The sequence below is a fragment of the Anomaloglossus baeobatrachus genome, chromosome 1 (genome assembly GCF_048569485.1).
Source record: "Anomaloglossus baeobatrachus isolate aAnoBae1 chromosome 1, aAnoBae1.hap1, whole genome shotgun sequence".
NCBI classification, from domain to species: Eukaryota; Metazoa; Chordata; class Amphibia; order Anura; family Aromobatidae; genus Anomaloglossus; species Anomaloglossus baeobatrachus.
The window spans coordinates 860,016,606-860,035,905 of NC_134353.1; the positions used below are offsets into that span (position 1 = coordinate 860,016,606).

At 43.5% G+C, this 19,300-nt stretch overlaps 1 protein-coding gene across 1 annotated transcript in view; it reads left to right on the top strand.

The window, feature by feature from the left end:
* The window catches only part of JMY (junction mediating and regulatory protein, p53 cofactor), a 146,901-nt gene extending 128,111 nt beyond the window's left edge, over positions 1-18,790 (top strand). The window contains exons 10-11 of the mRNA XM_075325719.1: positions 1,267-1,577; positions 4,424-18,790. Of these exons, the coding sequence (XP_075181834.1) occupies positions 1,267-1,574 (308 nt within the window). The 3' untranslated portion in view covers positions 1,575-1,577; positions 4,424-18,790. The remainder of the gene's footprint in view (positions 1-1,266; positions 1,578-4,423) is intronic.
* The last annotated feature ends 510 nt before the right edge of the window (positions 18,791-19,300 follow it).

Below are 19,300 nucleotides of genomic sequence, written 5' to 3' on the forward strand. Positions count from 1 at the left end.
GGTTTTTTATTTTAATGAGGCCAAACATTGGGAATGAGAAGTGTACAGACAAATGGTAGAGATTACTGGAGCTTGTGAGCTGCAAAAAGCACTTCAAGGGAGTTGACTCTTATAGTGTCTTGCTGCCGGCAATAAAATAGCACCTGTGTGATGACTTATCAATTGGTTTAGACAATAAAATAAATATAGAATGGATATTACAGCTGAACAAGTGGCTACAATGACTGGAGCAGTAATAATACAGACAAATAATGGAAGCAATTTGGGGGGAATTAGAAGGGGTTGTCCAAGTAGTGAACAACTCCTTTAAAACAGAACCAGAGTCACTGCCCTCAACTGGTCATAGGACTGGTAACTCACAAAATGGATAGAAGTGCAGAATAAACTACAATATTGGGTTTTTGTTTGGAAATTAAAAACATTCTCATTATCTTTATTAAAAATAATTTAGAAATGTTGCCTTTTTCACACTTATCTTGATAATAACCTGGCTTTTGCTTTTCTGTAGCGATCTCAGATTTCAGCAGTCTCATTATCCTCAGAGCCAGGATTACAATGATCATTAACACCTAAAATAAGTACGGATCAGACCAGATCAATGCTTTCCCCTTCCCTGCAAAATAACCTCTGTACAGGTCACGGAGCATGTCTACTAGACTCACCAACAGACGTGTGTAAAATCTAAAATACAAATATGTGTATATATATATATCACTTTATATCACTTATGTGATATATATCACTTTGCTGTTACAATTTCCTTTAACAACTGGTCATTTTACTGGGTGTTTATCTACAATCGATAAGTTACTTTACAGGGAATGTCTGCCTTGAACAATTCCTCTGAATTAGATGAGGACCCCAGAGATAGGCTGATCACCTGGTGCCCTATTTCTGGGACCCCAGAGTTGAACTGTATTTTATGGGAAACGGGCAGTAAGTTTTCTTTTACAAGGGAAATAAAGTCTTGCATGGTGCCAATGGAAGTGTCTGCGCTGTCCATGTAACGCCCATCATTCAGAGAACGCAGTTTGTAGTTGATCGTCCAACTCCTCTAGATCTGTATGTTAACATGATAGCCATTGCTATAGGTGAAAGCACAGACTTTATTCCTGGGTGCTAAAAAACATGGTGTTGACATCTTTACTGTCTTGCACATTAATGAATGAGCTTGGTGATGATAGAAGTCGTAAACTATTCTCTAGTATTCTTTTAGTATTGAAATACTGTAGTATTTAACTTTTTAGACTTTCTCCTCTTTTGCAGTGAGTTCGCCAATGGATGAAGTGCTGGCATCCTTAAAGCGTGGTAGTTTTCATCTGAAGAAGGTGGAACAGCGGATGTTGGCTCCTTTCCCAGATGAAGACGACAGTAATAACATATTAGCACAAATCAGAAAAGGAGTCAAATTGAAGAAAGTACAAACAGATATTTTGAAAGAATCCTTTACACTTCTTCCTGACGCTGACCCACTGACACGCAGCATTCACGAAGCACTTAGACGGATCAAGGAGGCCTCGCCTGAGTCAGAAGATGAGGATGAGAGTTTGCCTTGCACAGACTGGGAAAACTAATCGGTATTATTATTATTATTTATTTTTATAGCTCAATTTATTCCATGGCACTTTACATGTGAAAAGGGGGGTATACATAGACAAGTACAATAATCATGAACAATACAAGGCACAGATCGGTACAGGCGGAGGGAGGGCACTGCCCACGAGTGCTCAGTCTGTAGGGGATGGGTGAGGATACAGTAGGTGAGGGTAGAGTAGGTCATACAGCAGTATAGTGGACTAAGGGTTACTGCAGGCTTTAGTCTTGTCAGAAGAGGAGGGTCTTCAGGTTCCTTTTTCACTGTAGGTGAGAGTGTGATACGTTTGGATAGAGAGTTTGAGTATGAGGGATGGACAGAGCAAATCTTGTATGAGGTTATAGGAAGAGAAGATAAGAAGGGAGGTGAAAAGAAGGGCTTGTGAGGATCAGAGGTTGCATGCAATAGGTACCGGGAGATTATGTCATAGATGTATGGAGGAGACAGGTTGTGGATGGCTTTTATGTCACGGTTAGGGTTTTGAACTGGGGTCTTTGGGCAGGGAAGGGATTGGCAGAGAGGAGAGGCTAGGGAATAGCAGGGGGGACAGGTGGATTAGTCGGGCAGCAGAGTTTACAATAGATTAGAGGGGTGCAAGAGTGTTAGAAGTGAGGCCATAAAGCAGGAGGTTTCAGTAGTCCAGGAGGGAGAGGATGAGGGCATACACTAGTGTTTTTGCAGAATCTTGGTTAAGGAATGCATGGATCTGGGAAATATTTGAGTTTGAGTCAGCAGGAGATGGAAAGGGCTTGGATATGATGTGGCTTGAGGGAGAGAGCAGAGTCAAGGATTACCCCGAGGCAGCGAGCTTGTGGGACTGAGAAGAGTGAGTGAGCATCCATTGCTATGATGGGGGTGTAATAAGTGAGATGGGAGGATAGATGATGAATTCCATATGTCCATTTTAAGTTTTAGAAATTGAGCCGATATAAAGGATGACATAGCAGGCAGACATTGTGGGATTCTGAGTAGTAATGAGGGTGATAGTCCGGTTCAGAGAGGTAAATCTGTATATCATCTGCATAGAGATGATACTGGAAGCCTTACTACTCTATGAGCTGTCCCCGGCCGAAGGTGTAGATGGGCAACAGTAGGGGTGCAAGAACTGAACCTAGGGGGATACCAAGAGATAGAGGGCGATATGAGGAGGTGGTGTGAGAGTGGGAAACGCTGAATATCAGGTTGCTTAGGTTTGAAGAGATCTAAGATAGGACCAAGTCTGTGATACCAAGATATGAGAGAATCTGTCGAAGGGAATGGTCCACTGTGTCGGCAGAGGACAGGTCCAGAAGTCTGAGGAGGACAGAGTAGTGTGGCTTGGCTTTGGCTGTTAGTAGGTCATTGGGGACTTTAGTTAGGGCAGTTGCAGTTGAATTATGCAGTCGAAAGCCAGATTGTAACCAGTCAGAGGGAGCAGGAGGACAGTTCAAGATGGACATGTTACTCCAGTAATTGTAAGTAGAGATGAGCGAACCCGTGGTTCGGTGTCTTTACTAAGGACAGACTTTTCTTAAAAAAACAGAGTTTGGGTGCTTTTACGTATGGATAACCACTCGCTCGAGCAGCGCTGTGCTCAGTACACTTGGTGCTCGGGCCAGAATAGTATTTCACCCGGTACTTTCACCCCACAATTATTCAGTAAAATTGAATATGGAAAAAAGATGCAAACAAAGTTTCTTCACAGTTTAACTTGCATGCTAAAACAGATTACAAGATAAATAAAAAGAAATAAAAAAGATCCACATTGTTGCACCTGGTTCTCTCTGTGGCAGTCAGACCTGCAAGTACCAATGAATAATTATGGTTGCCACATGCATAGATCAGCCTGAACTATAAACCCACCTAAAAAAGAAGTGAATAACATTGGTTATCTTGTGAGAGTGCTGCACTATATTGGGAATCAAGTGAACAGTCAATTTTTGTGTTGAAAGCAGGAAAATGGGAATGTGCCAGGCTCTGAGCTTTTTTGATAAGGCCCAGATTGAGATGGCTAGACTACTGTGTCAGAGCATGTCTTAAAGCACCACTCCAGCTTGTTTATTTTTTTTTTTTTTTTTTTTTTTTTTCAGCGCTGGATTGGCATTGTAAATCTAAGTCCCCTGCATCTGGTCTTGTACTTGCCCTCCAGCGTCTTCACCTTTTTTTTTTTTTTTGGAGACTCTTTGCTCCCGTGACGCCATCTTGTCACTAATTTCTTACTGACTGGAAGTCAGAAGTTATGTCACAAGTTCTCAGTACAAGTCTGAGGTCCAGAATAAGGCTCTCATAGACTTGCATTGGGTTCTGACCTCTGACACGCTGCTGGTCTTGTACTTGCCCTCCAGCATCTTCACCTTTTTTTTTCTTTCTAAGAGTCTTCGCTCCTGTTACGCCAGGTTGTCACTAATTTCTTACTGACTGGAAGTCACAAGTTCTCAGTACAAGTCCATGAGGTCCAGAATGAGGCTCTCATAGACTTGCATTGGGTTCTGACCTCTGACGCACTCTATGAAACACTGGAGCAGTCGGCAGGTCACAAACTGCAGAAGCAGCAGTGATTAAAGATTAAAGGCACCAGAGAGTGAGTAAAAGACAGGCATCAGGTGACTTAGATTGGAAGCACCACTTCAGCGGGGAAATAAATAAAAACTGCTGGAGAGGGGCTTTAATATCAGGCCTTGTGGGATGTCCCCAGTAGACCAACTAAAGTGGAGTCACTAAGTTAGAGCTTTTTGTGGCAGCACAAGGACGGCTTACACAATGTTGGGCAGTGGTTTTCTAGATGCCGATAGCCAGATAACTCATATTGCGCATGTAATAAACCTGTGACCACGTCTTCTCTGTGCCCAGGTGGATCTCGTGGACCATAGAGACATCCACAGCCAAACTGAACTGCTTCTGCTGCATGAAGAAAGGAATGAGGAGACAAGAGCATCAGGTACATGCATTAAAGAGCAATTGGGAACCCTCATCTAACGGTAGAGGAAGCCATGTCGTAAGTCTTGTGATCAGGCATGTTGGACTATACGAGCTTTCCTCCGCTTCCCAATGCAGTTTTTTCCCTTCATGACGCTTATTTGCCGATTCTTGGTATTTCTTGGCAAACGCTATTCAATTACCTGTGAAATATGGAGTCTACGAAGGACGTCTTTACAATCCATATCACTGGATGCACTGACCCCAATCCACACGAGGGAGAATGACGACCACTCGCCTCCTGTCCAGCAACAGTATCGGGCACGGTATTAATCAGAAGTAGATTGTGTGCTGTTTACTCCAATCAAGGATCCAATGGATTGCAGTAACATTACAGTGAACATTAAAAAAAACATTTTGCTTTTGTTTGTTTTTTTTTCTGAAGAGGCGGCCATGATGATGAGGTGCTTGCCATTACTTAGCATTACAGAATCTCATCTTGTGTGTCTTGAAAGCCGGGTTAGGTTCACCCGAGACTTTGGTCTGACGTCTCATTCTCATGCAGTCTTTCTCTTCAAGACTAAATTCTATGGCCGTGGACAAAAAAAAAAAAAAATCTTTTTTCCATGCTGGCCCAATGCATATAGCTGCAATGTAAGGAGCAGTTAGTCATTTTAGTAATTCTTTTTTTTTTTTTGCATTTTTATTATTTGATGGCTTTTTATTTTGTCTTAATTATTTTATGCAATGTTGTTTTGAGTTCCTTAATAGGTTTCCTAAGGAAAATGCAAAATTTATATTTATACATCAATCTTAAAAAAAAAAAAAAAAAAAAAAAGGAGAAAAAAACAACAAAAATGTAGTATTATTTCCTGTGCATATATTCTTTGATAATGTTGTATGGCATTTAGCGTGTGATGGCCATGATTTGGTTCCCCCGACCAACAAGTTACCTAAATTCAGTACTGTCCCGTGTATTGAAGGATTTAGGTAAAGCTCTCGCCCCGCTGCTCCGCTTACTACTTGTACGCGTCTCACAGAAATGATATTTTGCTTAGTTTTGATAAAACCAAAAAAAGTAATCTTGGCTTGGTAGACATAGCTATTTTCTTTATAAAGAAGCAGAATTGTTCCGGCATGACGATGCTCATGTGATGTTTTAGCATCCAAGTTTTCCGGTAGTTCACGGCATGCACCGTTTTCAATCAGTAATGTATTTTTCTACATCTGTCAATGAATAGCAAATCACATTTTATTTTTTAGCATTTTCAGATATTTTAGAGATCATTCCGTAAATTCCAGTTTGCACAACAAAGAAGGCGTTTTTTGCATTACTGTGATAAGGTATTGGCTGTGACCAGGGGATGTAACGTCACTTTCATCAGCAAACAGGTAGGGATTGGTCTATGTACGGTTTTGTTGCCTCCCGCCTAGATCTATACTTATCGGCTAAACTTAGAAGTTATAAAATATATCTATAAAGGTGTCTGAAAACTGTTAATTGTGACTCCCTTTTGGCCAGTACAGTATTGGGATTAGTATACTGTATTTGTTATTTTAGAAGACGCATCGGATTATAAGACACACCTCAAATTTAGAGGAGGAGAATAGGAAAAAATAATTTTTAATGTAAAAGTGAGGGTCCGTTTTATAATCCTTGTGCGTCTTAATCCTAATGCTCACCGGGGGGAGCGGCGGTGGTGGAGCAGCTCAGGAAGGACACAGGAGGCAGGGTCAGTGATGCTGCGGGCTCACAGGAGGGGGTGTTGTGGCTCAGGAGGGTCAGCGATACTGCTGGCTCGGGGTGTTGCGGCAGCAGGCGCTATTGATAGGCGTCGACGGGCACATTCATCTGCCAGCGGGTTGCGTTGGGGGTCACTGCAGTGGAGCGACTCAGGAGGGTCACAGGATGGGGTGTCGCGAGTGCTATTGAGCTGACTGTGGGCACCATTGAATCGCCCGCGGTTGATGAGATGGACTTCAAGAAAATGGCTGCAGAGGCGGCGTGTGCGCAGATAGGAGTCCATGGCCGTTTTCATGAAGTCCATTGCTTCAATCTGCGCACGCACTGCCTCTGCAGCCATTTAATTGAAGACCATGGCGTCAACCGTGGGTGACTCAACGGAGCCCGCAGTCAGATCAATGCACCCGCCACTGAAACACCCAATCCTTTGACCCTCCTGAGTCCTCCGTATCGCCAACCCTGCCTCCTATGACCCAACTTCACCGCCGCCCCGGAAAGCCAAATCTGGATTGTAACCCGCACCCCCATTTTACCCCCAGTTTTGGGGGGGAAAAGTGCATTTTATAATCTGGAAAACATGGTATTTAGAGTAGATCAGCTGTGGAGGCAGATTGCTGCAGCAGAAACCTTCCCTGACTGCTCGGTCTACCCTCTTATCTAAGGCCCTTACACTAAAGGTGGTGTCACACACAGCGACAGCGACGTCGCTGCTACGTCACCATTTTCTGTGACATTGCAGCGACGTCCTGTCGCTGTCGCTGTGTGTGACATCCAGCAACGAGCTGGCCCCTGCTGTGAGGTCGCCGCTCGTTGCTGAATGTCCAGCTTCATTTTTTGGTCGTCGCTCTCCCGCTGTGACGCACAGATCGCTGTGTGTGACAGCGAGAGAGCGACGAAATGAAGCGAGCAGGGAGCAGGAGCCGGCATCTGGCAGCTGCGGTAAGCTGTAAACATCGGGTAACCAAGGTGGTTACCCGATATTTCCCTTTGCTACCAGCCTCCGCCGCTCTCACGCTGCCAGCGCCGGCTCCTGCTCTCTGCACATGTAGCTGCAGTACACATCGTGTAATTAACCCCATGTGTACTGTAGCTAGGAGAGCAGGGAGCCAGCGCTAAGCAGTGTGCGCGGCTCCCTGCTCTCTGCACATGTTGCAGCAAAGCGACGCGTGTCGTTATGATCGCTGCTTCGGCTGCTGTGTTTGACAGCTAAGCAGCGATCATAACAGCGACGAACAAGGTCGCTGCTACGTCACCATTTTGGTGACGTAACAGCGACGTCGTTGTCGCTGTCGTTTAGTGTGACCCCAGCTTAAGGCAATTGCCCTTGTAAACATTGAATCACTGTGTAAACCCTGACATGCGTAAAACAACTTATATGTCGTTCGTCTCCCTGTAATTTCATGTTGCTTACTAAACAGGTAAAAAACCTGAGTGCAATGATGTCGGCTTTTCTTCCTGTATTTTATGCTGAATGTGTACTGATGATTTTTTTCTTTGCCACAGTTTTTTATAACATGATAGATATTAAAACCTAAACTATGCAAGTAATATTTTACAAACTCCTACCGCTATCGTAGCACTGTGTATGATGGGGAACCGGGGTCTGGGGTCCTTCAGTACTAATATCGATGCACTTTTTTGGTTCAAGTAAATAGGGGACTTGTTAATACTGTCTGAAGGGTTATTCCTATCTCAGTAATTGATGGCACGAGTAGGATATGCCCTCACCACCGATCCCGATAATTAAAGGTTTTTGGGGGCAACCCTGGCCCACTCCAGCTCTGCTGCAGCTTTCTTTTTCCAATTTGGTAGGACTCATTTAAGGGGGGTTATTCTCAAAAATTATTTCATGGGTTAAGTTGCAAAGTTCTTGTAAAGACAAAAAACTTTATAGTTTACTTCTCAATAATATTCTTTGTTCTTAAGAACGGAAGAATTTAATTTTTTTTTTTGTTTACTGCTGATTGCCATGATTACTGGCCACTTCTGCAGTCTATCAGCGGTGGACGGTTTCCTAGGCAGTCAGCACAGTGCTTACAAGCTCTTCCCAATAGAGTGTAAGTACTGCTCTGTGCTTGTCCGATGCACAGAGGGAAAAAAGTGCTTCATACAGCAGCATCAGAGAGCACAGAGTTTGGGCCAGTAGTAAGATGCTGCTGCTGATCCAATCTGTCAGGAGCGCACCACTCCCGCAGGAAGCCGAGAGGATGGGGAGTGGTGCGCTCTGGAAGCTAACATAAGACCACCCCTTTAACGGATGATGATTTGCCATCACTTATTAAGATGTGGATAATATTTTCAAATATTGGCCGCTTTCTATACCTAAATGAATGAAAATACCAATTATTTGTTCTCCAGTTAAGCAGAAGGGACCATATTCATTTATGTGGTTTGTGAAGTCTCATCCTGCAGTTATGATTTCTGTGCTCCTTTTATAGATTAATGTGGCTCACACACCGCTTATATCACATCACTGTATCTGCAAGGACTGGGGGCATAGACTAAAGGCACTGAGCGCAGTGTGCAGTACAGGGTACTAAAGGCACTGAGAGCAGGACGTGCAAGGCGGAGGCTGTGTGCAGCACAGGGGACTAAAGCACTGAGAGCAGGAAGTGCAAGGCGGAGGCAGTATGCTGTACAGGGGACTAAAGGCACTGCGAGCAGGAAGTGCAACGCGGGGGTCGTGTGCAGCACCGGGGACTAAAGCACTGAGAGCAGGAAGTGCAAGGCGGAGGCAGTGTGCAGTACAGGGGACTAAAGGCACTGAGAACAGGAAGTGCAAGACAGAGGCAGTGTGCAGCACAGGGGACACCCACTAAGAGCAAAGCGTGAAGCTTTCAGGTAGTCATGTCAGAAAATTCATGTAAGTGAAATGGTAATCAATCAGCATAAGTAAATGGAAAGTTCTCCAGGTGCAGGGCTGAATTCAGACCTAATAATGTCCCAGAACGTAGATGCACTTATTCTTTACACCATGACCACCATATTAACCATAGTTCTGCTCTGAATGAAATATTAGTAACAAGTGCTCAACCCAGGAAAGGCAGCACCGCACCAGAATGGAGACGTCTTGGTGAGATGTACTATCCTTTCTTTAATCTTTAGCATTTTGCACATATTGTATGTTTAGGACATTTTGGAATATCTGTGCCTTTTTATAAATACCTGCAGGTTCCTGTGTGTTTGTTCCCCCGTGCTATAATCTCTTACCTGTACTTTGTATATGAGGTGAGCGCTTTTATCCTAATATATGTGTACTGTGAAATGTAGTGTACAGTATATGGCTTTCTGTGGAATATCAGGAGGTGAGAAGTTAATGGTTGTTTCCTTTTTTTGTTTTTTTTCTTTACTCAATTTTACAAAATGCATCAACATCTAACAAACTAAAGGAAAATACCGTACATACGGACTTCTTCATAGACCAGCTGTATATTGAGGCTGGGACACTGAAATGACCATCTGAAAGGCAAAATTTTAATATTTTTCCCTTTCCTAGCATTGTACATTACTTTTTCGTGTCTGATCCATTACTTTGATCAGAATAGATTACACCGGCTACAAGCCCTTAAATAAAGGGGAAAACAAAGCAAAAAGCACAATAATCAGAAGTCGGCCATCAGATCCAGTTGCATTCTCGCAGGTTTCATCTCCTGCCCATAAGTAATAGTTCCTAGTGGCTATCTGCTGTAGTGATTGTAGTGCTCTGTGTAATGGCCCCTGATTGTAGCGGGTGCCTCCTTAGTCCTGGCGGTTTCTGTTGCAGTGCCGGCATGCCCTACCCCGATCCTGGAAAACAGAACAGCTAGGTCAGACTTATGCTTTGGGAATAAATGATCGGTTCAAAAGAGAAGTTGGTCTTTTGATGGTGCAGAGCTGTTCTTTAATTCATGTCCTAATACAACTGCATTCGCCAGAAAAAAAACCTGAAAAAAGGTGATTAACTTGTCACCCACTTTCCCCGCAGCACATGAAAGAGTTTTCCTTAATCAGACGCTCCCTCCCTGCTCGTCTATTTGTGAACACGGAGGATCTGTTCTATGGAGACACGAGTATTTCATTTTACATCAGGCGCCCACACAATCCGAGGCTTTGTATCTATGGCTTTGATTTATCATATTACTAATATGATGTAAAGGTGTAGTGTTACACCCCTCCCCCATCCAGTATTGAAGCGCAGTCTTATTTCATTAGGCTTTTCAAAAAATTAATCTTTATATATCTTTTTAAAATCTAACACATTATCTTGATGCTGATTTTTTTTATAAAAAGTAGTTTTTTTCCCCCCTGTGCGGCTCTCAGTTGTTTGAATGATGTTCACTAGTGATGAGCGGGCACTACCATGCTCGGGTGCTCAGTACTCGTAACTAGTGATGAGCGGGCACTACCATGCTCGGGTGCTAAGTAGTTGTAACTAGTGATGAGCGGGCACTACCATGCTCGGGGGCTCGGATCTCGTAACTGGTGATGAGCGGGCACTACCATGCTCGGGTGCTCAGTACTCGTAACGAGTGATGAGCGGGCACTACCATGCTCGGGTGCTAAGTAGTTGTAACTAGTGATGAGCGGGCACTACCATGCTCGGGGGCTCGGATCTCGTAACTAGTGATAAGCAGGCACTACCATGCTCGGGGGCTCGGATCTCGTAACTAGTGATGAGCGGGCACTACCATGCTCGGGTGCTCAGTACTCGTAACTAGTGATGAGCGGGCACTACCATGCTCGGGTGCTAAGTAGTTGTAACTAGTGATGAGCGGGCACTACCATGCTCGGGGGCTCGGATCTCGTAACTAGTGATGAGTGGGCGCGACCATGCTCGGGGGCTCGGATCTCGTAACTAGTGATGAGCGGGCACTACGATGGTCAGAGGCTCGGTTCTCATAACGAGCCGTGAGATGCTCGGATGGACGCGACTCGTGTACCGTGTATAATGGAAGACAATGGGCAATTGGAGCATTTTTCCGCAAGATCTTGTAGAAAATTGCTCCACTTCCCATTGACTTCCATTATACTCAGTACACAAGTCGCGAGCGTCCAACTGCTTGTTAAGGCCACTTTACACACAGAAATAAATCTGTGGCAGATCTGTGGTTGCAGTGAAATTGTGGACAATCAGTGCCAGGTTTGTGGCTGTGTACAAATGGAACAATATATCCATGATTTCACTGCAACCACAGATCTGCCAAAGATTTATCTCTGTGTGTAAAGTGGCCTTTAGGAGTACCGAGCACCTGAGCTTGGTGGTGCTCTCTCATCACTAATCTTCATCCTTTGATGATAAAAACTACATTTCCCAACATGCCACATTGTGGCGCCAGTCATCCAGCTCTACCCAGTCCTTTCCTCGAGCCGTGCCACCTTTTTTACTGTTCACACGGGTCATATTCCAGCTCTTGTACAGGACATCACAGATGATGGCAGTACATTGGATTGAAGAACATGGCAAATGTATGGCGTGTTCTCAACCTGTGGCCTCAGATCTGCACACAGCCACTTTTCAGCAGCAAGATCGGATATAGCGGCCATTGACATGACCACAGCAGAGTGATAAGAGCGCTGCTGGTTCGTAGTGCATGAAAAGGGCCGTGCTGATAAATGGTAGTAATGTAGTGCACCTGCGCTTATATTGTCTATTTTGAAGTCTGTACTTTTACTACTGTAGACTGACTCGTGCGCTGTCCTTCACTTCGAAATATTATTTCAGCAAGTTCAATTCTGGACAAAGTTCTTGTAAATGGTAAATCCTTTATCTTCTGCACATATACCGTGAAGGAAATAAGTATTTGATCCCTTACTGATTTTGTAAGTTTGCCACTGACAGACATGAACAATCTATAGTTTTAACGGTAGGTTAATTTTGAGAGATAAAATATCCAAAATCCAGAAACTCACATTGTAAAAATTATAGAAAATTATTTTCATATTGAAGAGAGAAATAAGTATTTGATCCCCTACCTACCATTTAAGATTTCTGGCTCCTACAGACACTTAGATGCTCCTAATCAACTCGTTATCTGCATTAAAGACAGATGTCTGAAATTGTCACCTGTATAAAAGGCTCCTGTCCACAGACTCTAACCTCTACAACATGGGCAACACCAAAGAGCTTTCTAAGGATGTCAGGGATAAGATCATAGACCTGCACAAGGCTATAATGGGCTACAAAACCTTAAGTAAGACACTGGGTGAGAAGGAGACAACAGTTTGTGCAATAGTAAGAAAATGGAAGAAATACCAATCAATCGACATCGATCTGGGCTCCATGCAAAATCTCATTTCATGAGGTATCCAAGATCAGGAAGACTGTGAGAAATCGCCCTAAAACTACCCGGGTTGAACTTGTTAATGATCTCAAGGCAGCTGGGACCACTGTCACCAAGAAAACCATTGGTAACACATTACACCGTGATGGCTTAAAATCCTGCAGTGCCCGCAAAGTCCCACTGCTCAAGAAGGCACATGTGCAGCCGGTCAATCTGAAGTTTGCCAGTGAACACCTGGATGATTCTGAGAATGAATGGGAGACGGTACTGTGTAAAATGAGACAAAAATTGAGCTCTTTGGCCTTAACTCAGCTCGCCGTGTTTGGAGGAGGAGAAATGCTGGCTATGACCCAAAGAACATCGTCCCCACTGTGAAGCATGGAGGTGGAAACATTATGTTTTAGAAGTGTTTCTCTGCTAAGGGCACAGGACTACTTCACCGCATCAATGGGACAATGGATGGAGCCATGTACCGTAAAATCCTGAGTTACAACCTCCTTCCCTCCGCTGGGACATTAAAAATGGATTGTGGCTTGGTCTTCAAAAACATGCAGCCAAGGCGAAAAAGGAGTGGCTCAAAAAGAAACACATTAAGGTCATTGAGGGGCCTAGCTAGTTTCCAGACCTTAATCTATAGAAAAAGTATGGAGGAGCTGAAGCTCTGAGTTGGCAAGCGACAGCCTCAAAATCTTAATGATTTAGAGATGATCTGCAAAGAGGAGTGGAGCAAAATTCCTCCTGACATGTGCGCAAACCTCATCATCAACTGCAAATACATCTGACTGCTGTGCTGTCAACAAGGGTTTTGCCACCAAGTATTAAGTCTTGTCTGCCAGAAGGATCAAATACTTATTTCTGTCTGCAAAATGCCAATAAATGTATATAATTTATACAATATGATTTTCTAGATTTTATTTGGGATATTCTATCTCTCACTGTTAAAATTAATCTACTCTTAAAATTATAGACTTCATGTCTGTCAGTGAGCAAACTTATATATAGCAATTGGTAAGGTACCACATCAATAAGTAGAATAGTCAGCCGGGGTACAAGAAATAAAACTTAACTTTTAATATATTCCTTAAAAGAAGACGGAGATCCCAACTTCAAATAAAATGTTATCTTAAAATGGCCAAAACAACACACAAATCCCCTCAGCATGTAGGGGAGAGGGGGTTTCAACGGCCAGAAGGTCACTTCAATAACAATCTGGTAAGCTGACCACTGCAATTCTGCAAAGACAGGGCCGCTACCAACAGGATATGGACCACCTCAGTACCACTGGGTCACAAAAATCACTGCTTTAATATGTGGAGAAAGTGGAATGGTCTCACCCAGAAACGATTCATCCACCTTTTTCTCTAGAGGATCCTCTTAGCACTCAGGGTGTCCCAATGGTCCTTGCATGGACTGAGCATATGGACCCCTTATTAGGAAATGAGGTCCTAGTGTCCCCGTTCTCCCGACGCGTTTCCTACACTTAGTATTCGTCAGGGGAGTAAAACAACACACACCAGTCCTAAAATCACATGGACTGGGCGGGACATGCTGAAAACAAAAAAAACATATAATCAAAGTACTGCAAATAAAGGATCATTATATCCAGCAAACCGCTAGGAAGATAGCTGACAAAGACTCACCAAGCGGCAGCAGCGGGCCTTTCAAAATGCTGTGCACCGCTCTTTTGCGCCCGCCATTTTTAAATCCTTAATTAGCTGCTGCGTGTGACGCTGCATCCACGCCGCCCCTCTCTTCCGGGACGCACAGTGGAACGCACGCTTGAGGCGCACACATCACTGATTGTGACGTTGTCAGCGCATGCGCAGATACTCACTACCACACAGGGCACTGAGACATGCGAATCGTCACGCCTCCTCACACAGTGTAGGAGGACTTTAACCCATGCACGCCAGTCAAACTTACAAAATCGGCAAGGGATCAAATAATTATTTCCTTCGCTGTAGTTAGCTTTCATTTTTATGCTGTCTGTAATGATAATGAGACTGCTGAAAAGTCTTCTGTGTAGAACAGGAAGTATGAGTGTAGTACAAGGCTTAATAGTGAAAATTACAAGATTTCTGTAGGGTTTTTTCAATATAGCTGAGGATATGAAAAAATGTATTTTTTTTAATGAAAAGTAACACAAAAAGCTCATTTAAACAATCGGTCTTTAGATGATGACACAATCCCTTTTGGTGATGCAGTAGCCCCCTTTAGGTTGCATGTGTCTGAGCCAGCAATGCTAGAAGCAGCCCATAGATAAGATTCAGGGTATGTCTGGAAGAAAGCTGACCTGCTGATATCACCGCTCCGACAAGTGGATGTTGGAACATCAATTTAAGTGATTTTATGGGGACGATTTTCCCCTGTTTTTTTCCTGGAGCAAAATATACAGAAAAGTAATGTGTATGTAATCCTAGAGGCCAACATGTTAAGACTGGTGGTGCGCTGGAGTACGATGCCCCAGATTCATTAAGTGGCACACCCCAGGTAATGAGTTCAGCACATCTTCTCAGGTGCATGCGCTTCACCAGAAATGCTCCTCCATTTAAACACTGGCATAAGAAACCCTGGGAGTTGGTGAACATGGAGGGTCAGCAGTAGCCACACCTCGTCCTGGATCCCTCCCAGTCATTCTGATGAAAGGCCACAAGTGTCACATATGATGAACGTCATCGGCGCTCTATGGCTAAACTTCCCACAGTATCCTCTACGATCACACAGTGTGTCCGTTGTGTCCTTGTCACTTCCATGCTTCCTCTCCTGACAGCCGGTCTCCATCTTGCAATGCACTTTCTATATGAGATGTAGTAGTTTTTGTCATTATTTGAAGGCTCCGCACATCAGATCATGGTTGGACGTCTTAGAGGCTGCTATGTGGTTGTGTGTCTGTGAATACAGTGAGGTCCCCTATGTGGTCCCGGCCCTTCTCGCGCTCGTTCTGATTTTCCATACATGCTCTGCTATGAAGGAGAGGACATTCAGTGCTCCGGTCCGGGAAGTTGTAAAAGATGCCATAACCGCCTAGAAATCTTGTATATAGTTTGTATGGATTTAGCGGATTATTTTCATAATGTATTGCTTTGTGACTATATTCTGAATGTTATGTTATTTTTAACCCCTTTGGTAGAAAACGAGCCGCAGCACTTTAAAATAAGGAAAGCACTATAAGATAATATGTAAACGGTTCTTGGTAACTCTTACAATAGGATTGTGCAGTCCGACATGAAGAATCCTGTACCAGAAGACGACCCGTCAGCACGTCCAACATGTCTATCAATGCTGGATCACCTGTACTTAGCATTATAGACTGTTCCTCACTTATTCCTCCTGGAAATCTTAGAATGGTAACATCCACTTAGCCATTTTTTTGCCTATTTGTCATTGGGACATCGTCTGGCTCTGCTAATCAGTGCCTACAGTGTCAGACTGGGAAGGGAAACCATCACCAAAAGAATCCTTCCAGGAGGAATGACAGAGGAAGGGCGCGCGATACAGCGTCTAAGACAAGAGGCTCCAGAATTGTTATCACGTGGAGGACACAAGGAAAGCTGAGGCCCTCTACTTCTATAACTGACACTATGGGGAACGGGGATCATTCATGAAACGCTTTGCACCCGTTTTCTGTTTTTACATATATTTTTCACAACCTGCAGTTTTGTAAGAAGTGAACGTTTTGTGTTTCTTACTATTGTTATTTAAATAAAAAAAAATAAACAACTTCTCTTCCCTGATGTAGATGGGACCAACCATGGCCCGAAAGATTTACTACAATTAAAGGGAACCTGTCACCGGGTTTTCCCAAAGTAAACTACGGCCACCACCTTTAATGTCTCTTTTGTGATATTATAGCAAGCTCTGTGCGAGTCCCCGACACCCTGTGCTTAACCCAAATATACCTTCTTTTCTAAACACCTCTTCCCCCCCCCCCCCAGTCCGGTCCGATGGGCATCGCTGGTCTTGCTTTAGTACCTTCTCAGCTCACAATCACTGTCCCCCCTGCCTGCCCTGCTTCATGTGGATAAGACTTCCTACGTCATCCACACTATCCACGATCATGCTCCTGCACAGGCGCACTTCACTATACCCTGTGAGGACAGAGCAAAGCACTAATGCACATGTACCGGCTTTACTTCCAGATCATGAGCGCTCTTGGGCCTCTCCATGCGCATGTACATTACAGCACTTTGTCCTGCTAAGTAGAGGGCAAATCAAATCACTAATGCGCATGCATCGGCTTTACTTCCAGATCATGAGCACTCTTGGGCCTCTCCCTGCGCATGCACATTACAGTACTTTGCCCTGCTAAGTACAGGGCAAATCCCTAATACACATGGATCGGCTTTACTTCCGTATAATGAGCGCGCTTAGCCTTCTCCTGGCGCATGCACATTACAGTACTTTGCCCTGCTACGTAGAGGGCAAATCACTAATACACATGGATCGGCTTTACTTCCAGATCATGAGCGCGCTTAGACTTCTCCTGGCACATGCGCATTACAGTACTTTGCCCTGCTGAGGCCAGCACTGACAACACGCAGCTGCGCAGTAACGAGACTGGGGACACTGGATGACACAGGACGGGACCGGAATTGCGATGAAAGAGAAGACACCGAAACAAGACCAGCGACATCGATCAGACTGGCCCATGCCATATGGGAAGAGGATTATAAAAGGGATTTTTGGGGGCTATGCAGAGCAGATAAGGAACTTGTATACAGCTTATTAGAATGCTGTAAAAGAGGCCTTAAAGGTGGTGGTTGGAGTGTATATAGATTAAAGCTGGTGACTGGTTCCCTTTATATTAGAGTAGAAAGCTCATAGCTTCTGGGACATTGACACCACATTTATTCACAGATTTTGAAGAAAAACTGACATAAAATGATGAATTCTCTATATCTTCTTTACATTTGACCCTTTTTCTTGGAGCAGTGTGATGTTCGGTGTATTCTGACATTATCCAGACACGTGCTCGGCACTGACAAACTGACCATTTATTCTCGTCTACTACTAGTGGGCAATGGGGTGGGGTAAAGCGAGACTTCATTAGATCAATGTCAATAGCTGCTGCCTTAAGAGTCTGTCTCCATATCATTCACGTATTTTCTATTAAAATAAACATGCATGCCCAGCTGTGCTGAGCGTGCATCTCTGTGGGGAAGGGACGTATTGGATTATTGATCTGGTGAAAATTGTTTATAAAACAATATAAAAAAAAATATATAAATCTTCTGAATTCAATTTTGGTAGTGACCACAATTTTGAAAGGTAATGTCCTCCTTTGTCGAGGTTTTTTTTTCCCGTACTTGTAATTGGGCTTCAGTAAACATTTTGCACCGTTTGGTAATTTGTAGCCTTTGTTGCAATGTCTTATTACTAACTGCAGAATGAGTTAACTGAGAATCTGTCAGTGAGCTGGTTCATATAGTCCAATGGGAGGGGGTCTTATCTGTTATTTTTTTGCTTTTTTTTTTTAAGCGCCTCTCAGTTGATATGACCACAGGTGAATGTGCCAGGAAACAAGAGTCTGTAAAAGCAACATTTTTAATCAAACCACATTTCAAAAATGATATTTTTAGCTCCAAATACATTATATAAGGAAGAAAAGAAAATAATTGTACGGTCACAGTGGGCTCTGCATGCAGGTGGTCTGCTGTGCCCCCCGGCGTACATCAATTCTGCTAAACCATATAATCCAGGTCTTTTGCCTCAGATGGCACACGATATTCCATTGAATGCTCATGCCTACCGCTCATCTGCCTATAGATCGGTTCTCGTATACTATAAGCTGCCTGTACCGGTTTTATTTTTTGTTGTTTTGTTTTTTTTTTTTTTAATAAATGTATAGGAAACCATCATAGGAAAATGTAGACTGCTCACTTTATAGCTTTGTGCAATATACTAAAACAGGCAATGTCGGCGCGCGGCGCTGTCTACAAGACAATATCACTTTAATAAATGGCTATTTTCAGTGTATTGTAAATGGTGATGCAGAAATGTCCAGTTTCCAACAAATGATCCATTATCCTAAAGTATTTATTAAGTGATGAAAGTATCATTTAAATAAAAAAAATAAATAAAAAAAAACCTTTATATATAGCAATACTCTGAGATGAAAATATTGAATTCTCTGTTCCTTGTTTGCTTTTTTTTTCTATTATAGTCCGGTTATTCCTTAATTTTATTCCACCCTTCCCTTCTTTTTACCATTTGATATGTTGTTTTTCAATCACTTTTCTCATATTATGTGTAACTGCATACTCACAGTTTTGGTGCTTCTAAACTATTAATTTGTTTTATTCAATAAAGGTTATTTATTTGAACCAAAATGTTTTCTCTCTTTTTTTTTTTTTCCCCCAGTACATTATATCCTGTAAGATCATATTTACGGTTCCCTGAAGATTGTATCTATTTTTCTTTGTCGCTCCATTGGGAGACCCAGACAATTGGGTGTATAGGCTATGCCTCCGGAGGCCGCACAAAGTATTACACTAAAAGTGTAAAGCCCCTCCCCTTCTGCCTATACACCCCCCCATGCTCCCACGGGCTCCCCAGTTTTTTGCTTTGTGCGAAGGAGGCAGACATGCACGCACAGCTCCACAGATTAGTCAGCAGCAACTGCTGACTATGTCGGATGGAAGAAAAGTGGGCCCATATAGGGCCCCCAGCATGCTCCCTTCTCACCCCACTCTTGTCGGCGGTGTTGTTAAGGTTGAGGTATCCATTGCGGGTACGGAGGCTGGAGCCCACATGCTGTTTTCCTTCCCCATCCCCCTTAGGGCTCTGGGTGAAGTGGGATCCTATCGG